The following is a 23,008-nucleotide window of genomic DNA, read 5'->3' as shown; positions in this document are numbered from 1 at the left end:
AAGCAAGGCCAGTATTGCCTAGGCTGCTGGCAGGTACATCATCTTTCTTCCAGAATAGCTTCCATCTATTTTCAGTTCTTGAAGTTTTAACAAGAACAACCTGTCCCTGCAGATACGGGCGCTTTAAGTGCTAATTAAACTGATTGCAAGACAATCTCCCAGGAAGTATGCATTAGTGTCTCGACAGCAAATTAAGAGAGTTTGTTTTTCCAGATACATTATGTAATGTCCCAACAGATTTCTAATATAAAACTACCACTGAAAAAGACCATCTAAATCCTAAGTAGTTTTTACAATCCTTTCACTTTGGCTAATGTTTATTACATCTCAATATATAACTAACAGTGGGCCTGCCACATGACACATACAATCTCTTCTAATTTGTTTATACCTAAAGTGGTTCCCAATGATTCCTAGAACAGCTGGGTCTGAGAAGCCTCTTTCTGAAATTACACCACAAAATCTGTCCGTTCACCTTTCAACACAGGCCTAGCAGAGGACTGAACAAGCTTTTGTTGTGCATGCCCTGCTTACACTCCTTGCCATCTAGATTTGTTCAGGCACACGCTCTGGAAAATTCTGTGGTTTTCCTCTGAATAACTGCTATTTGTCTTTCTACAAACATACTAAGGAACTGGATCCTTCCACAAACTGCTATTATTTGACTAGTATCTAAGATAAAATGCTTGAAAAATAAAGCCAATATTAGGTCTTGTGTTATCAGGATTCAGTTTCATTTTGTTTTAATTTTCAAATGCAAATACACTGCGCATAGATTTTGTTGCATACATTTAAACTGGTGAAGGACATACTTGTGCCATAATATTATTTTGTTTTTTAAAGAACATATCTAAGCGAGCCCTGGGGAAAATCTTGCTGAGCACTTTGGAATCCTGCCGTGACCCCCAACCTGGTAAGAAAATACATCGTGTATAAAGACCAAGAAGCATGAAAAGTGTCCTTTTGGGAAAAACACTACATTATGAACAGATGAGTAGGAAAAAAATATTTCAAATACTGGGGGACAGGCGAGGGAGAAAGAAGTACTATGCAAGAAGATTACCTATAGAAAGTGATGCTTTCTAGTCTGTGACACATCAGAAACAGGAACACATCCAGGGTTTTTTTTAGCCAAATTTTAATTAGAATTTGGCCTTAGGGAACAATTCAGTATCGCACTAACGTCTGTAGGGCTTCATTGGTATGAGAAAGTGGAAAACATGACCAAGTATGTAAGGCACCTATTTATCAGGTTTGCTATCCCATTGTGTGTTGTATTCCTTTGCTGCAACACAAATATACAAAACAGAATATTTCTGTAAAGAAACCAGATCAAACCTGCACTCCTCTAATAATAGCCTTTTGTGTTCCTCTTATGAAAATTAAACTTGCAAACTCCTCTCCCTTGACAATGGTCCAGCATGCCACAGCTGCCTTTGTAGGAACCATACAGGGATCACAGCCTGGAGGTTTAGATTTGATTACTTTGTTCCTATTAGCAGAGCATTTGAACTTACCTTCAAGAAATGAACATCCTGTACCAAGCCTAAGAACATGGCTTGGAGGTGCTTTTAATAGGCAGCCAGTAGTCAAAGACAAGATTATAAAAGACTAGATGTGGCCTGAGGGTTTAATTTTGGAGAATATTATTAACAGTGATTCAGGGACAATAACGTACAAACCATTCTGGGTTTTGCAGTTGCAAAGCCTTTTTGTTACTAGTGTCCAGCAATTCAGGGTTCAGGCAAGCCAGAGCCAAGCTGTGCTGTTCCAGCCTGGCTGCAGAGGAAGCAGAGAAAAGAAGGCAAAGACAGACCTTTGTTGGCTCCAGGACACCAACAAAGAGAGAAACCATATCTGAGCTATAGAATCATAGAATCATTTAGGTTGGAAAAGACCCTTACGATCATCAAGTCCAACCGTTAACCTATCACTGCCAAGTCCGCCACTGAACCATGTCCCTGAGCACCACATCTACCCGTCTTTTAAATACCTCCAGGCATGGGGACTCAACCACTTCTGTGGGCAGCCTGTTCCAACGTTTGACATAGGTCAGATATTCTCCTGGTGAGAACAAGAGGAGACTGTTAGTATCCACAGCACACAAGTGTCCAGAAGGTACTACTACTTATCCTGCAGAGGAACACTGACTCCAAGTGATGCTGCTGAAACAAAGTACCTCCCTCTGTAATGGCAGCACAGCTCAGCTTCCTAAAATGACACCAAGAAGTGAAGTAACCTTGTGAAGCTCTCTGTCCATTCTGCATCACCATTGCCATAAACAGTTCATCTTCTCTGCTTTTGATTTTCTGGCTGTGCACTTGATATGACTTAAGCAGCTTTCCTAAGTCTTTGTAATCAAACTTCTTCTTCCTCTTTGACAAGACTAAGTGGATGGTTGGATTAGCAACTCTTTATTGTGACGTGAAATAGTCTTTGTTCACACAAGTCTGCAAGAACTCAGGGAATGGGCAGTGAATGAAGCAAGAAAACCAGTAGAGAAAACAAGAGTCCTTGAACCCAGTTCTACTCTCATTTTTATAGGGACAGGAATTCATTATTTGGTCTCAAAATTTAGACATTTTATGTTAATTACCTGAAATGGCACCTATGGAGAAGAGAGCTTGTGTTATGATTGTTAAACTGCAACTTTCTGTCTTTGTTCAAATTATAATGTTTGCAATTTTCTTTTAAAAGGAAAAGCCCACCTATTTGAAGTCCTAGATACTCTTCACCATGAGCTGACAGCCTGTGAACTCTTACAAAGCCAGCCTCTGGAGAAGGCGCAGAGTTGCCAGTCCTTGTCTAATGCACTGGTCATCTCATGCTGAGCAGCAGTGCCAACTGCAGCCCGCACGACCAGCCGAACAACAGCCCTCGTTCATTCAAACACATGATGAATGAATAAGATTTGTCCAATTCAACGGAGCTCAGTAATGGAGAAGAGCAATAGAATAATTCCGCTATGAAATCAAAGGTGTGCTGCTTCTGGGAAGAGCATCAGTTCCTCAGCTAACATCAAAGCCCTCCCTTACGTGAATGAGCATTCACATGATGTGAGGATTACGTAGCAATGACTGTCTCTGATGGAAGCCTAACCATCCTTGTATGATGGCCCAGTAACTGTACCAGTTAATAAAATAAAAACTATTCCAAATACACTGACCTGAGCTATTTAGATTTACAGACCTGGTTACACACTGGCTGGGCAGTTTCTAGCTTTTGTGATAACTCAATTCAAAAGCAAAAGGCAGCCTATGTTATCACTGGCAAGTAAACTGCTTCCTTAACGTACAAGTGACAAAATGACTGTATTATAAACATACACACGAGTGTATGCCAGTAGTGCAAGTTTTAAGTGCTCATGTATAAAAAGTGTTTGTGTGTGTCCGTGATTCAATTATTCACCTTATTTAATTCTGAAGTTAGATTTGTTATTGCTCTGCTGAATTTTATATTTGCAATTATAGAGATGCCTTAGAAATCTGCAACAGTCTTTCCTGATGATAGTCTTAGATTTTACATTAAAATTTACATTAACTGCTTGAAAAAGGTACAAAGCAATCTTGTTCCCAGGTTCTCAGGGAAAGGAAGGGCTGAAAAATTCACTTTGCAACAGCTGCCGTTGTCACATTAGCAAACAACACGTGCAGTACACACCTTTGTTCTCTAATTTGATTTCCCTCAATGCAACTGTAGAGACACAAAACTAGGCCCCATTTGCAGACAAATTAATGTAAAATGCTGGGCCTAATTATGGTGCCATGTAACATTTTAATCAGTAATAAAATAATTCCTGGGGTCAAAAGTAAAAAAAATAGATTGCTTCCAAGATGCTTTTGCTGTTTCATTCAACTATCACGCACAGAAACTAAAGAAGTGGAGCTCTTAAATGATCCAACTAAATTCATGTTATTAAAAAATGCACTGTAGATCTTTTAAGAATGCAAAATGATTTTCCTGAGATAATGCCAGCAATGAAATAAGACCTTTCAATTCAGAACTGTGCATATATGAATTTTTCCCATGAAAATGGTTTTCATACAGGAATAAGGTCTGTATCACAATGCAATCTGGGGAAAAAGAAGATTTCTATTCCTTTCTGTTCATAATACACTGCATAGCTTACACACACCTCCATCCAAAATACATTACTTAGCATTTACAGCCATGTTAGTATTAAAAATTTGCAATAGATATTTTAATTTCATTTTAGAGGAGAAAAAAAAAAGGTGTTCTGCAAACAATGCAACAAACTCTGTTCAATGGTGTTTTACCTGGCATTCTTTCTCTGGTTTAACAGAGGAAGATTTTAAGAATAGATATATATTTTTAATGCAGATTTTTCATAAAGATAAATTAGCCAGGACATATATACATAGTGCAATATTCACCCTATAAGACCAAAAACTGTATACTAATACTAAATATAATACTAATGTAATACTAAGCATAACGTTATATTACTTATTATACACTAAACTGTATGCTAATACTATATACTACAAAACCTACACTTGTGCAACAGATAAAAATCAAAATGAGCAGAAGTTAGTGCCCTGCTTGGGTTCATTTTCTAAAAAAACAAGAACAAGTATCAGCTTATGTTTTGTGCAGCTCTCTTAGACTTTCCCAGGACTAGTTTATATGTATAAAAAGAGAAAATGCCAGCAAATCATTAAATAAGCATGATCTGTGTGTATAGTTAGCAGAAGAGACACTTCAGGCATAGGATTATAATGCAAGTACATACCTGATTATGGATACTCTCATGCACTCCAGGATTCTTTTATCATTTGAATTAATATTACTGTATCCACTCTCTATATATACACATATGTATGTGTATTTGAATTTTATATACTTATGTATACCTTAAGATTGCTATGCTAATTGTATACTTTTAGTATCTTTTTCACCACTAAGTTTCTACTTCACTTTCTAATATATTTCCAGAAATCTAGACTATTAAGTAAACTGATGTCCTAATGCCAAAATGGGGGAGGAGCAATATAATCTGAGTGAGTACTGCACAGCTTATACAAACAGCAGTTGAACTGTAATTAGAAACTAGAAAATGTCACTGGAAACCTAAACTGGTGTTAAGGAAGATGCAAACAGTTGAGATAAAAGGAAGTCTTCGTGAATAAATAAACAGTATTTAACTGATATAAGAAGCAGCAAAATCATATCTTGCTAAATTAGCTTCAAATACTGTAACATTTTTATTTCTTTAAGAAATGCCTATATCAGCATCATTTTTGATACATCAGCATATGCTGATTAATGTTTTAATAATAAAAGCTGATTATTTTAACTCCAAAAAGCAATTAATATGGAGCAAGTCAGACTTGCAGTATTTCCATAAATACTGCAAGTGCTTCAGGGTGGATCAAGAAACAGCCCTTGGTCAAATTCTTGCTTGAAATCAGAGGCAAAGCAAAGCACTGTACTTTGAGAGTCCTTCTTTCGTAACCTTAATTTTTTTTTTCTTGAATATTTTTACCTTTATGTTTTATACTGAGCCTGTTGGCAGTGTTGCTGAGGCTGACAAATATTTCATATGAACCTGTATAAATATGTTATTTTAAATCAATGTAATTGAGAAATTGCTAGCTGTCTCAAAAGCAAGGAGGCTTCTACAGTTTGATTTACTACGTGGAACATGTTCAAAAGAGTCTGCACAATAATCCTGGGGAGCAACCCCAAATCTCTAGGTTTTTTAAAAGACCTAGCTCCTTAAGTCAAGCGATTACTGCAGATTTCAGCTATCTTTTTTCTACAGGGAACATATATGAAGTTTAAACTGACTTTGTAAGAAAAATTTCCCTGTGTGACAAAAACTGAAAAGATAACAAAGAAATGGTAATAAGTGGCCATTTGCTTGCATGTTGACTTCTCAGTAAAGAAAAAAATCATGGTGAGAGTGCATGTGCTATAAACCTAAGTGCAATTGCCCATCTAAAATTTTGCATAAGCAGACAAAGGCCAACAGAGCGTGCCTTCTCAACATTTCTTTGTTCAGTAGGAAAACCAGTCTGGAGGAGTACACGTGACTTGTTACCAGGTGAGACCAGAGCCCTGCTGTACAGTTTCCAACTGGTAAGGGTTACTTAGGTCTTGTCTGTAGAAGGGACCTGTACTATTTTGATTTTCAGTTAGAAAGCCAATGGGCATCTATAAAAGGGCTAAAGCAACCTAATTATGCTGGCTTCGAGGCACTCTGGTTGAACTCTGGCCTTATACCATGCTTGAGATTTTGTCCCCTCCCAGCATGCTCATTCTAGTAGATATTTTTATCCAATTCTAGTAGATATTTTTTTCTCAAGAATAATTCCAGTCTCACAGAAATGACAGTTTGTTTCCTCCCAGTTGTATCTGCTGGGGACTCCCTAATGTAATTCACCCCAGCAAAAAAGTTATTCTTCATCACCTCTTCTATATGTCCTTTCCAGTTGTATCTGCTGGGGACTCCCTAATGTAATTCACCCCAGCAAAAAAGTTATTCTTCATCACCTCTTCTATATGTCCTTTCCTCCTTCATTGCTAATTGCAGAGCAATAAATCCCTCAGGCTCCTAGATTTTGTGCTTTAAGACTGGTGTCCAGTCTTTCCTTGAATGAGCTGCCTGGAGTGTTCTCAGCACTCCTAACGCTTACTCCTAACAAGTCTCAAGGAATGTGCCCTTTCTCCTGCTCACATCCCCTAAACCTGGCAGCTTAGCTCTCACAGACTTTGCTCATATACTGTGTTTGCATTTCCTTAGCCTTAATGATTCAATATTAGATCTCCACAAATTGTGGTCAAGCTCACTTTCTTAGCAGTCACCATCTTAATTTATTAATTTTCTGTTAAAATTGCAAATTGGCCCTTACAAGGAATCTGGGACATTTCCTCCACTGATCTCCTCTGTGTTTCCACAAAACAACCTTTCTGATTTGACTTCGTTCTCAAACTACTTTCTCCTCCCGATGCCCTCCTCACTTATCGTTTGGCATACTTCTCACTGAGATAACCTGAGGGTCTGCGCACTTCTAGCGCAAGTTACATTTTTCAAGAAGAGCTTCCTCCTCCCATTATTTTTTACTTTATATGAGTTATTAACTATTAGTAAATTAAAGTCCTCCTGATATATAAAGTTATTCAATAATTGTCCAATTTATTTTCATTGAAGCTCTCTGAAGTATCTGGCAGTGACCATTTGTCACAGATGTTACACTGATTCACAAAACATTTGCACCAAATCAGTGTGGCTGTCTCCAGTCAGAGCTACTCCAAGAGGTTGATGGTATTTGTACACACTTTTGGAAGAAAAAAATCCTTGGCACCAGTATGTTTAAATTTGCTGAATTTGTTGGAATTAAATCTCTTCCCTTTCATGATACTGTCCATCAATCTACTCCATGGTACATTTCAATGATGAAAGGCTGTTTAGATTTAATTCTTTGTTTCCATCTTACTGTTAAGAAGAAAGGAACACTTTCAAACAGTGCTGCATAAAATAGAATTGCTTGGTATGAGAGAATGACAATAAACATTCACAGCATGTGTGTGACACATCGCATTACCAGCCAAAGGGTTTCTCTTAGATTTATAATTTCATGGAGTTTAAGACACTGAATCCTTTAATATTTACATTATCTTATTTGCTTAATAATTTTTTGTGTAATTCCGCATAATACAAAAGCTATGGAATGTGTTTCTTAGTGTGAAATTCAATTGAAAATTGAATCATCCTTATTTCCTGAATTACACTTCACTTTCAAGGGGCCAGGATTTTCAGAGTTCCGTTTGGTTTCTATGCTACTTTTCTGGCTCTTCTGTAATACACCAGCAGAAACATCCTTACCCATTTCCCACAGTACTCTCTGTTACAGTAGTTTGGTGGCCCTAAATTGTGGCTTTTGCAGGCAACTGGTCAGACTGAATATGCATTTCTTTGGGGAGGCTGCCAGACCTTCCTGAGCCCAGCTTCCTCCCTGAAAAGAAGGAAAACAGAATCGGCATTCCCCATCTTTACCTCAAGGCAGCAGATGACACCACTGGAGCACTGCCCGTTTCGGCTACAGGTGTATATATCCTCAGCGGAGTGTCCACGGGCTGCCCGTGGGGCAGTAACTCGCTGCTCTAAATGAGTCTGCTCAACAACTGTGGAAATCCTGGGGAGATTTAGAGAAGCACTTTCCTGGCATTACCTCAGCATGCCAAAATAGCTCAACTTCGTTTTGCCCCCCTGACTTTTTTAAAATTAGTATTTGTCCTTCAGGTTGAAAGTGTTGGACACCACACCCAGACTGATGTACTCAGGTTCTTAGAAGAGCTCCCCCTTAGCAAATCTCTTTGTTTAATGCAGCTCACTCACTTCTTCGCTTAGGAGGGATGTCTGCATTAGAGCAAACCACCCTGAATTGAGACTCACATCTTAGATGACATTATTTCCTAAGATTCTTAGACTTTTCTAAACTGTAACCATTTCCGACTCTCTGGCTGAAGAACTGTCTGCTCCTAAACTAAATCCCCTACCTATTTCCAGAGTGTATTAACAGTAGAATAAAAGAAAAGAATGAAAAGGCTCAGAGGAAATTTGGGAAATCCTAGCTGGCATTTTAGAACAAGTCGCCAGTTAGACATCAAATTCAATCCACGACCAGTTTTTCTCCTGCCAATACAACTATATTTTTGTCTAATGAAACTCACAAAAGGATAGCAGAGTGTCAGAATTAGTAGACAAAGGCCTGCTTAAACTTCTACATTGCCAAAACTTGGAGCGCAGAATACAGATAGCTGTTTAAGTTAAAAAATAGCCTAGGAAATAAAAAAGAATTAACTCAGCATGATACTAATGCATGCTTCAGAGAATGCAGACTGTACCTTTGCCATTCAAATCTGTGAAGGAAATAGCCCTAACTTAGTTCAGACTTCACTAGAAAGTTTTGGTAATGAAAGTTTAACTGCTTCCACACCAGCTGCTTGTGAGCTGACAAGAGCCTGGTGCAACAGCTGGGTAGCATGTCTTCCTCAGACAAAATAAACCCTTGGTTTTCATAAGGCCACCAGCATGAAGTTAGCATAGAGGCACTCCAGCATCCATAGGGTCCCCCAATAGCGATGCACAGGTACCTTGTAGGTTAGCTATTCTTGTGTTAGCTTTTCTGTATTAGACTGACTGACTGCTGTGGGTGCCATGAAATGGAAATCCATGGTCCTGCAAGTCCATTCTTTTCATCCACTGCTACTTGGAAAATGCAGCTGAATTACAGGATTTGTCACAAACACAAGCTCACACCACAACACCGTGCCTGCTGCAATAGGGAGGTGCTGATTCTTCTGTCTATGTTGGGGGCAGGGGCAGGATATACAAGTCCTGCTCTGTGGAGACTACAGAAATAGAGACCTTTCTGAGGAAATAGCAGAGGGTAAGCAGCCTAGGGTATAAAACGAGGCTGAAAGCAGTACAGGGCTGGTCCTGCCAAAAGACAGCCTGTGCCAACTAACATAAAGCTGGCTACCATATTTTTCAGAACTCGCACCTTACTCAGTGAGCTCAGCATATGTCAGGCTTATAAAATGCTTACTTTAACACACCATGTAGTAACACACCTTTACATACTAATGAGATGAGGCCTATGAGCACTGTTCCTAGTGAGGATGTATCTTCACTACAGCCTTATTTCAGGCGATCAGCAGCACGATCCCTGCAAGCCAGACAGCTTTACTTAGGTGGGAGTGGGTAGGCTTCAAAACCCCATTGAGTCACTGTGTTTCCTGTGGTGTTTTGTATGGATAGTACTTTTGTAAGCACAACACAAATTACATTATAAATGACTGTTTTATGATTCTGCCTCAAAGAACTATGAGATAACTTATCTTTGTCAAGGAGTAAACAAGAACTGTAGGATGACATTGAAAAATTATCAGTATTCAAGTGGTTTCACCCACGTCCTCACTCCAAAGCAAAAAGGTCATAAGAGCTGAGTGTGCTATTATAGTCAGGGATAATTTCTGTACTTGAAGATGGTTATTGTTTGATAGTTCTGGTTTTGCTGATTATTTATCATTGATTTTTTCACAACTGCAAGTGGAAAAAAGTTCTCTAATAAAGGCAAGGTTGAGTATTTTGTGAGGGATTTTCTACCTCTGAAATTTGCCAAAAAATAGAAAAACATAGAAAATACATGGAGGGTGAAACAACTCAACCTAAACATACCATTTAGATTAAAAAATGTTATTTTTAAATTAAGAATATGCAATACCCATAGGAGGGTCTTTTTTGTTTTTAAACTAATCTTGGAAGTAGAATTCATTACACATTCCCAGTGCTAGTCCAGCACATGCAGCAGTACTGCTTGCTTGCTTTCTTGTCAAGCACTGCAGCTCTTACCAGCACAGATCAGCTCTGGGGACGACCGGAGAAGTCAGTACGGCTGCTAATTGCTTATGAACAAACATCTGTCATGCCCAGGGCTGAGACAAACCACTGACTCATCTACCAAAGGATTGATAGTCACCCAAAAATGTCACCAGGTTTTGAGTCATTTGAAAGTCGCTCTCGATTGTGTTCACATTTTAAACCTAGCAGCCTTCTGGGGCCTCCTCTGAGCCCTGCCATCAATAGCATGTAGCACATCCTACTGCCATAGAAACCATTTCTAGGTCACCTTTACATAACAGTGCAGAGGAAACATCACCAACTCCACCATTAAAGCACACTCCTTTTCAATGAAGATTGCAGTAACCAACTTAACATTTACTGTAATTACACATAATATGCCACAAATAAAAAGACATACTGTCTCCAGCATAAAGATGGGAATGTATATATCATTCACGAGGTCTTGGTTCAGACTCTGCTGTTATACTTCTAGTCTTCTAGCAAGGGAAGCAAAATGATTGCCTGATCCTATGCATCTATTTTGTAACTCAAGTTGTATAACAGCTTGGGTTAAACTAATTCTGTAGAGAACATGATTAACACTGGAGACACCCTACCAAGAGCGAAAACACAGCTGGAGCTGCTTTTACATATCTGGCTGGAGCTATGTATAAATAAAACTGACAGAACCAATAATTCGAGTCACAAAATCAGATTTAAGGAGCCATTGAACTGAGCAACAATATATTGAGCAGAGACAGAAAAGAGACGGGAAGCATTTCAAATCCTGAAATACAGAAATATTTCAGGACATAAGTAAGAAATAATTACATAGCAGATTCTTTTCTGTTCAGGGAACACCAAAGAATTACCAATGTGGGAGGAAGAAACTGAATTTTTACAGCAACTGTTAGTGAACACTCTAACCTAATTATTTGAAGTACGGAATCAAGATGTTCAGATCTGTGAAGGAAATGTCTTTAGCAAGATAGAATTTGGGAAAGGAACCTAAGAAGAAATATAAACAAAGTTTTTATATTACATTGATAAATCTGGAAAATTTACTTCTATGGTGATAATTTTAAAAATGAGTTGCTCTCAAGAACTTAAGTTTGAACTTATACTGCAGGACTTCTAGCTTATGTGCAGGGCACAGTTCTCCATCCCAACAGACACAAATCCTCAAGAAAGACATTAATAGTTATAGCTATCATTTGTTTTCTTTTTTGCAGCTGTTGGGTTTGTTGCTGTTTTTTTTCCCCTAATGGAGAAGCAATATATCTAGTATATCTAGCAACCACTGTTTCATAATAGGAAATCGTTGCAAGTCATGGTAGACTGACCTCAACTTATACCATTATTTCATTGATTGTACAAGTCATTCCCAAACTCTTGAGAGTTAGAGCATGACAGAGATCACAAACAATTAAGAAGTACAGGGAAAGAGGAAAAAAAATATGGCTGAGACTCTGAAATAAACCATATTTGACAATGCTGAGACTATGGAAAAGGAGAGTCTGCTGACAAGAACTGTACAAGAAAAAGCTCTCTAGAATATGTAGAAGGAGAAGGTGAAATTTCCTTGGTTTTATTTTATCTCCTGTAGGGACAAAAGGATCTCAGCAAATGTGGAACCAAGACCATGTCAACAAGGTGGAACTGAGAAAAGCTGAAGGTCAATTTTTCAAACAACTGAAAAATCCAAGCTACTTCAATACTGCATACAAATGCAGCACTATTTTATTATCACTATTATTTTAAAAGTCTAATATGAAGGATTTCATAATAGGTTAGGATAAAAACCTGCTTGTTCCTTTTCTGAGGAATGTTTCTGAAGGTACGTTACTAGAACTTGGATTAGTATTGGAAAAAGGCTTTGAAAATTCATTAAGGAGAATATATGCTAGTATCATTAAACATAAATTTAAATGTAGATTACTAACTGATAAATTATATGAGGAATAACTAAAAAGCATGCTTGTTTGTGCTGTAAAACTATCCAGGGTTACAAGGACAAATATTTGAACAACATGTTTAATTATAAATAATCAAATATTCAGTAGGCCATTGAAAGACCTACTTATCGTCAGAGAGGAACATGGAGGAATACAAAGATACAGGTTTTTGCACTCAGACTGCAGCACTGTAATGAGAGGAGACCCACCTTCACACAATCAGTCTGAATAATTCAGTAGTCAGGGTACTCATCTGGGAAAGGTGGAGCTGAAGTTCAAATTTGTGCTTTGAATCCGGAGGGACTTGAATCATGATCTCTTTCAACCTAGATGAAGGCCAATGGCATCCTGGGCTGCACTGGGCAGAGCACGGCTAGCAGCTTTAGGGAGTGATCCTTCCTCTCAGCCCAGCACTGGTGAGACATCTGGAGTGCTGGGTGTAGTGCTGGGCTCCCAGTACAAGAGAGTGCTCTCAGAAATGCTGAAGCAAGTCTGTCCAGTGTGGGGCCACAAAGATGTTTAAGGGACTGGAGCATCTGACATACAAGGGGTGGCTGAGAGACCCAAGGTTGCTCAGCCTGGAGAAGAGAAGACTCAGGCGGGAACCTTATCAATGTGTATAAATACCTGATGGGGGGAGTAATGAAGACAGAGCCAGACTCTTCTCAGATGCTCATTGACATGCAAGAGGCAACAGGCATAAATTGAAATACAAGAAAATCCATTTAAACATAAGAAGATTTTTTTTTTTTTTTACTGTGAGGGTGGTCAAACACTGCAACAGGTTTCCCAGAGAGGTTGTGGAGTCTCCAGCCTTGGACATATTCAAAGCACAACTGGACATGGGAGCAACCTGCTCCAGTTGACCCTGCTTTGAACATGGCCGTTGGACTAGACAATCTCCAGAGGTCCCCTCTAGCCTCAACTATTCTGTGATTCTCAGAGTCTCTTACATATGACAACGAAGGTCCCTACAGTTTGTGGTTTTCATTAGTAACATTATGAACAAGTAGAGTATTACAGAAAATGTACAGCAAGAAAACAGTGACAGCACAATAGCCCTTGACTATCCAAACATGGGAAATCTGTGTCCCTCACTTACCAGAAAGTCCACCCTTGACAAAACACCTTTTTACGTTCACTTGAACTCTTCCACTTCAACTGAATCTCATTTCGTGATGGAAAAAAACCAATGTCTAACCTGTTTTAGAATTCAGAGGCCTTTAAAACTGAAAAATTTGGCAATACAAAAACCTTGGTTTTCTTTATTCTTTTGCTCATGCAAGAAAACTGCAGCTCCAAGCTTACTACTCTGTTTATATTTTTTAAGGAAAAGGGAACTTAGAGCTGAAAAGTAGTAAAACTTTTTAAAGCCATTTCAAATCTTACAAGACATTTGACATTGCTTTATAAGCAGAAACAGACTTAATAACAAAAAATCAGCATATAGGCCCATACACTACTGCCACTAAAAATGGAAAGAACTAACTCCAGCAATTTGTATGAAATCTTTGGAAATTCCTTGTTATAGACTCCAGATTCACTTCATTCCTGCACAGATGAATAAACTCTGTAAATAGTTTTAAAGCTGCATCTGCTGTTGAATGATAACATTATGGAGAGCTGGTCATAACTTCTGCTGAAAATAAACAGCTGGAGATCTTTAAAGGATAGTGGAATTGTAGTTTAGCCTTTGACTGGCTCATAAATTGTCACACAAGCAAACAGAAAATGTAAGTCACATTTTCCTTTCTTTCTTCCCTATCATTCCTTGTCCAGCCAATACCACATAAAAATTTCCATCCAAATTATAGGAGGTATGGACACAGGAATGCTGACAAGTCACTTAATGGCCCTACTACAACTATGTTACAGTGCAAGAGTGCTAAACAAAGCCCCCAAAAAGGTCTTTGGAAGCATTTTACACAATTATGAGAAGAAAAATGAACCATAATGGACAAGTAATTCAGATTCAAGTTTAATTTTTCATAGTAATAAATAGCTAAGAATGATTCAGAAAACATCCTTAGCAATTGGCATGCTGTGTTTACACACACCTCCACCATAATTAAAGACAAGGTAATTTTGCTATTCAAACAATTTGAGCATTGCGTGTTCATATTTGTTCCATTTAACCATCAGTGCCAATGTAATGATAAATTCCTATTCAGCTTCACCTAGAGCACTTAGTCATTCACTTGACTCTACCCTCTCTCAGCTCCAGGTCCTCCAGTATTCATTATTTCCTTTGACCTTAGCTTTTGCATTGGGAGAATAAATGGTTCTCTGCCTGGCAGAAGGCAGATAAGGGGTATTTCCCAATAAACAGTTTCTATATTGCCTAATCAAGGGCACCTACCTGTGTCAGTGCTTTACATTCCCTGCTTGGTTCTAATAACTCTCAGTTATCTTTGTGCTCTAAAGTGCATACGGCATTTATCATGAACCAACCCATAAAACTCCCACCATCTTCACAATAAGTTACATGGGAAATCGGCTCCTCATGAGTGAAATCTCCCTGTCTAATTGTGTTTTACCAGTCCACATTCACTTATTTCTCTGACTGAAGTAAACACAAGAACAAGAGAACATTTGTTTTCATACCATGTGCAGAAACGGTATTTGATAAGCATTAACAGCAAAGATACTTGCATTTGAAAAGTCAATGCAAGATAGAGACAGCAAGCACATGCCTTTTCTTGGTAAACTGGTGGCACTGATACATACATTCAAAATTAGTAGAACTCTGTCGTCAGGTCAGTCACATCATACCAATTGTCTTGGAGTTTTAAGAATGCTGGTGAGAGGTACCAAGTGAACTGATGCCATTCATAGCCTAAAAAGCCTTGTTGAAAAGAAGAACTATTCTCTGTGCTACTGATCCAGAGCATGTTTTTACTATGCATAGATCAAAACTTCTGATTCGGCCTACTCTGAGCACTGCTGGACACACTGTGTGTGTGTTTAACTGGTTTAACACAGTGTTTAAGTTTAACCACACACACACGTCCTATCCACGTTACAGGTGTGCACAGTACCAGTAAAAAAATCCCTGGAGGGGGGGTCCTGCAGGGAGCTTTTAGGCCACAGTAATCCTCCATGACTTCTTTTGGCTGAGGTGCTCAAGAGCTTGTTTATCCCTCTAAATATCTCAGGGGAATATGGGAAAGAACTCTAAGATCATCAGTTCCCACCTGATCCAACTGGCATCCTCAGTGCACAGGGGTTAGTCCCAACTACCTCAAAACAGAAGTGAGGTTGTGAGCGTACAAGGGTGTGCATGGGGCAGGGGCTTTGGGGGCATCTGACTTCAGGGGCAGCAGGAAGTTAGGACACCCTAAGAGGTGTCTCAGCTTGGGTGAAAAGGATACCATTTGTTTGCAGTTTTAAAAAACTTTCTGGCTTGAATAATGGGGAGGGGGAAATCTGATTTCTGTTCATAAAGTTCCAACAAAACAAAAAGAGGAAAAAAAAGGCAAAGTTACCAGACAATGGAGGAGAAAATAGTGTAGCCATTTCAATAGACCTGACACTATAAAAAATCCAGTCTGGCAAGTGAGTGTGTCCTACCTAGAATGTGAAATTAGTCCTGCACATGGTAACGATTGCTAAGCACATCACTATGGAAATTGAGAGCTCACAGCAGGCATAGGGAGTCTTAGAAATGTGGAAAATCAATGCACTGTACGCTGTGGTGTACTCCAGCAGAGTGACCTTTAAACAATTTCATATATCGTAAACAAGCAGAAGAGAAGTGCAAGGGGACAAGCCAAGCACAGGAGAGCACAGCTGTGCTGCAGCCCCTTGGCCAGCAGCAGTGCCACGGGTTCCCCAACAACTCAGCCTGGCAGTGGTTCTCTGGGATGGGAGGAATAACAGTAAGGATTATTTACCCATGTTTAAGGTAAAATGGGTATCTATTTAAAAGTAATGCTACATAATAATTTGAGAGGAGAAATAGAAACTACCCCACACTATGGATACTACATAGCACATTAAGATAAAAAGTATACCATTGATGAATTTGGTCAGGACATCTACATTAACGGCTCTTCCTTCCAGAGAGTGACGAGGACCCAGTAAGTGAAGTCCTCAGGGTGGCAGAGGGAAGAGGAGATGATATATCATTCCCTTCACACAGCAGGACGAAGGACAAACTTAGCAAGCAGAACAGACCAGGAATTTTCCAGTGAAATACTTTGGTCAGAAAAAGTGGACTTTGTTAATTTGAATGTTATTTCGCTGATATAAGTTGTGCCAAGAGTTCTGCAGTATAACCAACAGTCCAGGGATATGGTAGTCACCCAGGAGGTAGAAGACTGAATATAATTGAGTAGGGACTTTGGTCTCCCATATCATCATGAATTCTCTAACCACTGCACTACTGACCTGCTGTGTTCTCTCTTTATCTTTCCTGTTGGAGCTGCTCCACTTTGCATAAATGATTGCAGGTTATGCAGAGCAAAGAATTAAACCCAGTTCTCCCATATCCTAGATGAAAGCCCTGACCAATGGGGTATCCACTTCAACTATACATACACCTCTTGGATTAAACCAGTTTAAATCAGCTTTTTGAATAAGGTATGAGAGTTATCTAAATCAGATCAAACAACTGAAACAAATCTGAAATAAGCAATTTACATTCAGTCTTCCCTTCTTGTCCCTAGAACAAGAAAAACTATTCACACGGCCTTTTGCATTGGTTTAATTACAGCAGTTTAAAATAAGACGTTAAATAAGAACAATGCAAACTGCTAGCACAGAAAAAACCTCATCTGAAATGGGTTGCTCCCCATCACAAAACTCACTGCTAGTCACTGTTGTTTCCTTGTGTCCATTGTACCAGGCAGGCTGGGTATTGAAGGGCAAGGAAGAGTGTTACCCTTTCATCCTACAGCCTGGGGGCTCTTTTGGGGCAGAGCTGGGAAAGTTGAAGGGGAAGAATAGAAAAAGCTGTTTTGCCGAGGCCTGTACTTTATCTGCTTTGTGTAGGCAGCTCCTTCATTAGCATTACATTTACTTTTAGAAAATCCAACCATGTTAGTTCAGAAAAAGCATGAGGATATTTGACCCATAGAACACCGGGAATGATATTTACTGGCATTCCTCAATTCTGTTTTATTTGTAATAAGCATTTTAATAACATACTGAAAAGAAATAATTCAAAATGTAAGGAAAAGCTTTATATTTACCAAAACCACATTATGCAAGACTGTCCATCACATTTTGCAGACTATACAATGGCTCTTTAAATCTCTAAAAGTAATTGTAGACCTTAAGCAAAAAGATATTTTTGCAAAAAGATATTTTTTTTCTCCCATACATTTTTCAATTCTTCTGGTGATTCTTGTTTCAGATACTTAAAATTCTCATTCCATTGTTTCCAATATTTTAAATACTTTTACCTGTCACTCACTGAACACCAGTCTGGTTTACATTTCCTCTTACCTATGGCTTACATGGTATGCTTCAGGGTTAAGCTGCAGTAAACATTCATAAAAATAGCTAGCCATATACAAATGCAATTTGTATTTAGATAGCATTTTCCTTCTCACCAAGAACCAACTACATATAGAAACACAATAAATGCTACAATCATTAAAAAAGCAAGCTCTTTTTTTTAGTATTTTCCTTTTGCAAATCATAGAAATTTAAATGCAGACTCCCTGTAAGAACATTCACCATCACCCCATTTAATAAATGTAAAACTTCACTACTTAAGATCCAAGAAAGCTGTACATTTTCTTATGTGCTACCATATATTAAAAAAAAAAAAAAGTAGCAGATAAGCTGTAATTTAAAATCAACTTAAGAAATTTTTCACTGGCTTAATAAAAGAGCTCAGATCTTTAGTTTGTCTTTCGAACCAAAGGAGACACAATCAGTATTATACAGTAATTTGTATTAGTTACTTATCCAGAGAGATCTTAAGAAGGCCTTGGTTTCAAAGATTGGTCAGTCAGCAGTTCCTGAAAATTAGGGCTGTTAGCAATTTCTCATTTAAATATGAAACATGGTGATATGAAAGTAAGTACTTCCTTTTGAAAAAAGTGTTCTGAATTATTTTTTGAGAAGGATGTCAGTCTATTAAGGTCAATACAAGTCTCCCTATGCTGAAGCATTTTACCAATGATAATCTAGAACTCCAACAGTAGCAGAAGAGACTCAGCACTCCCCTTTCCTTTGCTACTTTACTGAAAATGGCTTTGAAAGTAGCAACACTGTTTCAGATGTTGTTTGGGAATATAGTTCTTAAATACTGTAAACAAAAAGTAAAATTCAAAAGTAAATAAACTCAGCCAGACAGAGTATGTAAGGCTTCAAGAAACAGTTAAGATGATAGTAAAAATCTTCGGTCACTAATGAAGCTAGTGAAAAAAAAAAAAAAAAAAAGACGTGTAGGGGGAAGAACTTGGATTTTTTCACCCAAACAAACTGGTTTTGAATGAAAAACATAATGTAGAACTAAAGATTAGTAAAAAGATCCCTGAGAGCTTTTATACTACAGTAGTAGGTATATGCTTATACTTTACCTGCTAGCACAATCTGCATAAACATGGTATTTCTTCTTTACATATTGTCTGTGCTACAATGTTATTGTGTTACTGGTTTGATATAATCCTCTTCCAGTCTGATCAACAAAGAACATTTCTTTTAACTTTCTCCAGTTTTACTCCAGTATCTGGAAATTATTTTTATCCTTATTTCCTTTTTTACCTAGCTCCTTATGCATGAAGAAAAATCACCTCTAGCCTGAAAACAATATTATATCAAGAATTTAATGCGTTGAAAGGAACTTGCTTAAGACTTGCAACACCGGCATCAATGGTTTAAAACTGTAAAAAGGACTGAGCCCTTATCACCAATTTTTGACTGAAGAGATGGGTAATATAGTCATGTTGGGTCTTTGTCAGAGGTATCACCAAAGTCAAGGTATGGGGGAGAATTTATTTTGTCTGCTTTTCAGAGAGATTATATTATTCCCAGTCATATTCTATGCACTTATTTCAGCAGTCTGAGACAGCCTGGTGGGTGAAATATCAAAAGCCAAAAGATTTATTTATATGTATTTCAAAAGTGTAGTGCAAAACATACTCCTACTCACACAACTGTGGTACCTGGACTCAGTAGTTAATGCCAGTAACATCACTTAACAGACTACCTCAATAATCCTGATCTTATTTTCCTATAAGAAGCAGTTAGGACATACTCACTTTTTCATGGCATTACAGCTTCCACGGCATTCAGGTCGCAGTACTGGCTAAGTCAATCAACCCTTCCCACATGAGGAGAGAAACTGCATGCAGGCTTTAAATTACTACAGAGAAGGTCCTTCACTTCTGCCTTTTTTTGTTCAAGTAAACTGTAAGCTTTGGAGTCATTACCATCAATATTATCATTATTAGCTAATATGAAGATTAGCTCTCACATCTTCTTCGAAGTTGCCTCACTGAGCAACTTTGTCAGCAAGTGCCAACTTTACTAAATATGTTTAGAGTACAGATTCCAGCAGACCCAGTGACTTGCCACCCATTCACACAGCTATCTTTTGGTCCCTACCTTTCCCTTACTTTGCAAGGTGAACTGCCTCAGTTTATGTTAGCTAAATTGGGCAAAAATAGGAAGATTTCAAATATAGGAGTCAATCCTTAGCTTTTATTCAAAAAGTTCTCAAACGCGAATATAGTTCATACTGTTGAAATTATATTAGAGAAAGCTCATTCAATGGCATGGGGTTTTGCCCACTTAACTCTAATGTGAAAATAACAGCAGATGGATTTTTTGGCTTACACTCTGATCAAGCAGAAGTTTTTGAGGAAAACTGCCACATATAAAATACCAAATCTTAAGCTGTGATATACTGGGGTTCATATATAGCAATAGGTTGAATGCATCTTTGTTGACTGTGAGTTAGATATGCTTTAGAATATACCCCTAGCAATGGGCTTTAACAGGGCTCTAAACCATGGCTGAGTTTTCTGGACAACTTTTATACACACACTCTCACAAAATGAACACTTAAAAGAATGGAACTTCATAAAGACTGAACCAGGTTATTAATCAATACAAACTGTTCTTCCTCCCCCCAACAGGACAACACCTGCAGGATACATTTGCATATTGCATATGTCTGCATTGGAAATAATGGAGTTGTAATAGGTGGAACAGATGGCAGGATGAAAAGAGAAAAACTAAGTGGTGAGGAGCATACATCTATCTCTAGTAGCAGCAAAGTGCTGCAAGGAAGACCTGGAGTAGCCACAAGGAAAGGCTTTTAGAGAAAAACACTTTAGAGATATAAGCTGTTCAACTTCCCTTTTCTCCCCTATTAAGTAAAGATAACTTGCTCCGATTTATAAGATGTAACTACTCCTGCATGTGGCTATTATTTTGGTATAAGATGCCTTTTTCTTGTTCAGCTTTGCTGAATGTTTTTGGCTTAAAGCAAAGGAAACAGACACTTATTGCAGCATGTATCCACATACAGAATTTGTCAGGAGTAGCTGCTTCTGAGCAGGTTCAAATACAAACAAGACCTGCATTTTACATGTCCACTCTGGTATTCTAGAGAAAAATAAATTATGTTTACTAGCAATATATCTGTAATACACTTAAGGGTCTAAATGGAGCTTGAGTGATTCCTTGGTTTTTGGGATGTGATGAACATCATGGCTAAATATCTTTCAAAGTTGTGAAGAATGCGGTGTTAGCTATGCATGGGCCCTCCTTATCCACATTGCTGAAGATTACCACGTAAGCCTTTGCCACAGTCAGATCATGCCAGCAGCTTTACACATTCACCTGATCTTCTGCAGTGGTTGTGCAATGACCTTGCTGTTATTTTTATACTGTATGAAGTATAGTGCCCAGACTTTTCATTGTATTTTAAGCATTCCGCCCTTGGGGTTTTTTCATGTAAATGAAAAATGGTGTCAGCAACTCTACTCATGAAAATTCACATCATACCAACACCCCAGTAAGACCTTTAAAACCTTTCAAAGATGAATCTCAAGAACATTTGTTCAGAGTCACAGATATCTTCGCCCTCTTCAAGACACTACTCTATGTGCTGACTCTGAACAAAATAGACAGGTACTGAATTTCAGTTTACAGACTTCCTTAGGAACAACAAAAGCCTAAAAATAAGGTGACATCTGCACTATTTATTAGTTGTATCCAATATCCTGAAGGCTGAGAAAATCTCAGTCTTCATTGAATTGAGAATTAGCGTCTGTGCTTCTTTCCTCAGATGTTCAATTTATACCCGCTAGGAACTTTGCCCTGAGTAAAATTGCTGACTGCTCTGTATGTTCTTTTATTCCACTATTAATCACAGTCAAAATAAGAAGCTTCTTGAACAAGTATTTTCAAACACAAGGGTTTGATGGCCCTGCTTGACACATCAGGAAAAAAAAAATGTAATTTTGGAACTCTTGAAATTAATGGATTGACTTTTTTCTCAGCCCACAGGTAATGATGTACCTTGTTTTCACCCATTCCCTAAAAGTAATATGCCTGTTTCCTGACTATATATGTAGAGGTGATTCAGCAAAGTCCTGGCCAGTCAAGGTCCAGGTCCAAGCCCTAGCAGTTAGTTTATTTTTCCCTTCCAGAAATCCCTCTTTCAGCCAGAGGTTGGTACATGACATTAAGCTCAAGAAAGTGCTTAGGTTACAGCATTCTCATGGGCACTGCTTCCTATAACCAAACCTTGGCATGTTAGTTCACTAGCTTAAGCAGCTCTTTTTATTGCTTCTTTTTCCTTTTTTTTTTTTTTTTCAATCATACCCCTGGCTGTAGAGGGGTGGGATAACCTCCTCCCCACCTTTTCTTTCATATGGGATGTATAGCTATAATCTCAAATAGCACCTGCAAGTCCCACAGGTGAGGATCTCTCTCTGCTGTATCTACCCAGTTAAGTCCTTGAGGCATAGCTTTATTCATGGGAGTGAAACACTCTTTTCATCCTATTGACTTTCAGAGCAAGATTAAAAAGGAATTAATAGAATTTTGATACGTTTTCCCCAAATGCCAGACATGCAAACTGAGCAAAAGCTAAGATTTGTAATAAAGCTCTGATCAGCTGCAGCAATCTAGCAATAGTGATTAAACTGGAGGTAGTACATAGACATTTAAGTTGCCATATATTCTGGAAAGGGATTCTCACTACTATAAATTGCGTCTTATTCATAGAGATTTATCAGAAACGCCACAGAGTTTGGAGAAGAAGAAAAGGAAAAATAATTGGGTTCACTAGGAAACAAATTGAAACATCCAAAATAACATAGACGATGAGTAAAGGCAAAAAGCAAAGCACGGAAGCAAAATCTCAGGCAAAGCACTGTGATCCCACTAACACACTTAAATCATAATGAAAGTCTCCCTTAAAACAGCAAAAAGTATAAAATACTTCTGAAGGGAGACAGTGACAAAGACTTAATGGGAAGGGGAATCCCATGGATTTTTCTTTCTTCGTCCTTTTATCTGAAAGAGCCTAATATTTCAGAATACTTCACGTGAGGACGCCTCATTAAAAAAAAAAAAAGAAAAGCAAAGTAGACAGATTTTCTGTAGTCATAAAACCTGAACACTGTTCTTTAGCTTGTGTAAATAAAGGTGTTGCAGCTAGACTTGCACAAAGCAGCCAGCCAAGGTATGAGGCAAATGCCAATTGATTTCA

The 23,008-nt window shown here is 38.3% G+C and overlaps 1 protein-coding gene across 4 annotated transcripts in view; it reads left to right on the top strand.

The window, feature by feature from the left end:
- EFCC1 (EF-hand and coiled-coil domain containing 1) overlaps window positions 1-7,699 on the top strand; it is a 61,362-nt gene extending 53,663 nt beyond the window's left edge. For 3 of the 4 annotated variants that reach the window (XM_087744747.1, XM_087744744.1, XM_009476689.2), the window contains 2 exons: window positions 844-913; window positions 2,698-7,699. In XM_087744747.1, the coding sequence (XP_087600873.1) occupies window positions 844-913; window positions 2,698-2,831 (204 nt within the window). In that variant the 3' untranslated portion in view covers window positions 2,832-7,699. The remainder of the gene's footprint in view (window positions 1-843; window positions 914-2,697) is intronic. The other variant, XM_087744746.1, reaches the window with a different exon arrangement.
- Window positions 7,700-23,008: the final 15,309 nt, after the last annotated feature.

The sequence above is a fragment of the Nipponia nippon genome, unplaced genomic scaffold, assembly GCF_047370975.1.
Source record: "Nipponia nippon isolate SJK-2023a ecotype South Korea unplaced genomic scaffold, ASM4737097v1 scaffold_9, whole genome shotgun sequence".
Taxonomy (NCBI): Eukaryota; Metazoa; Chordata; class Aves; order Pelecaniformes; family Threskiornithidae; genus Nipponia; species Nipponia nippon.
Note: the sequence above shows the minus strand (reverse complement) of the source record. Positions and strands in the feature narration are given on the sequence as shown.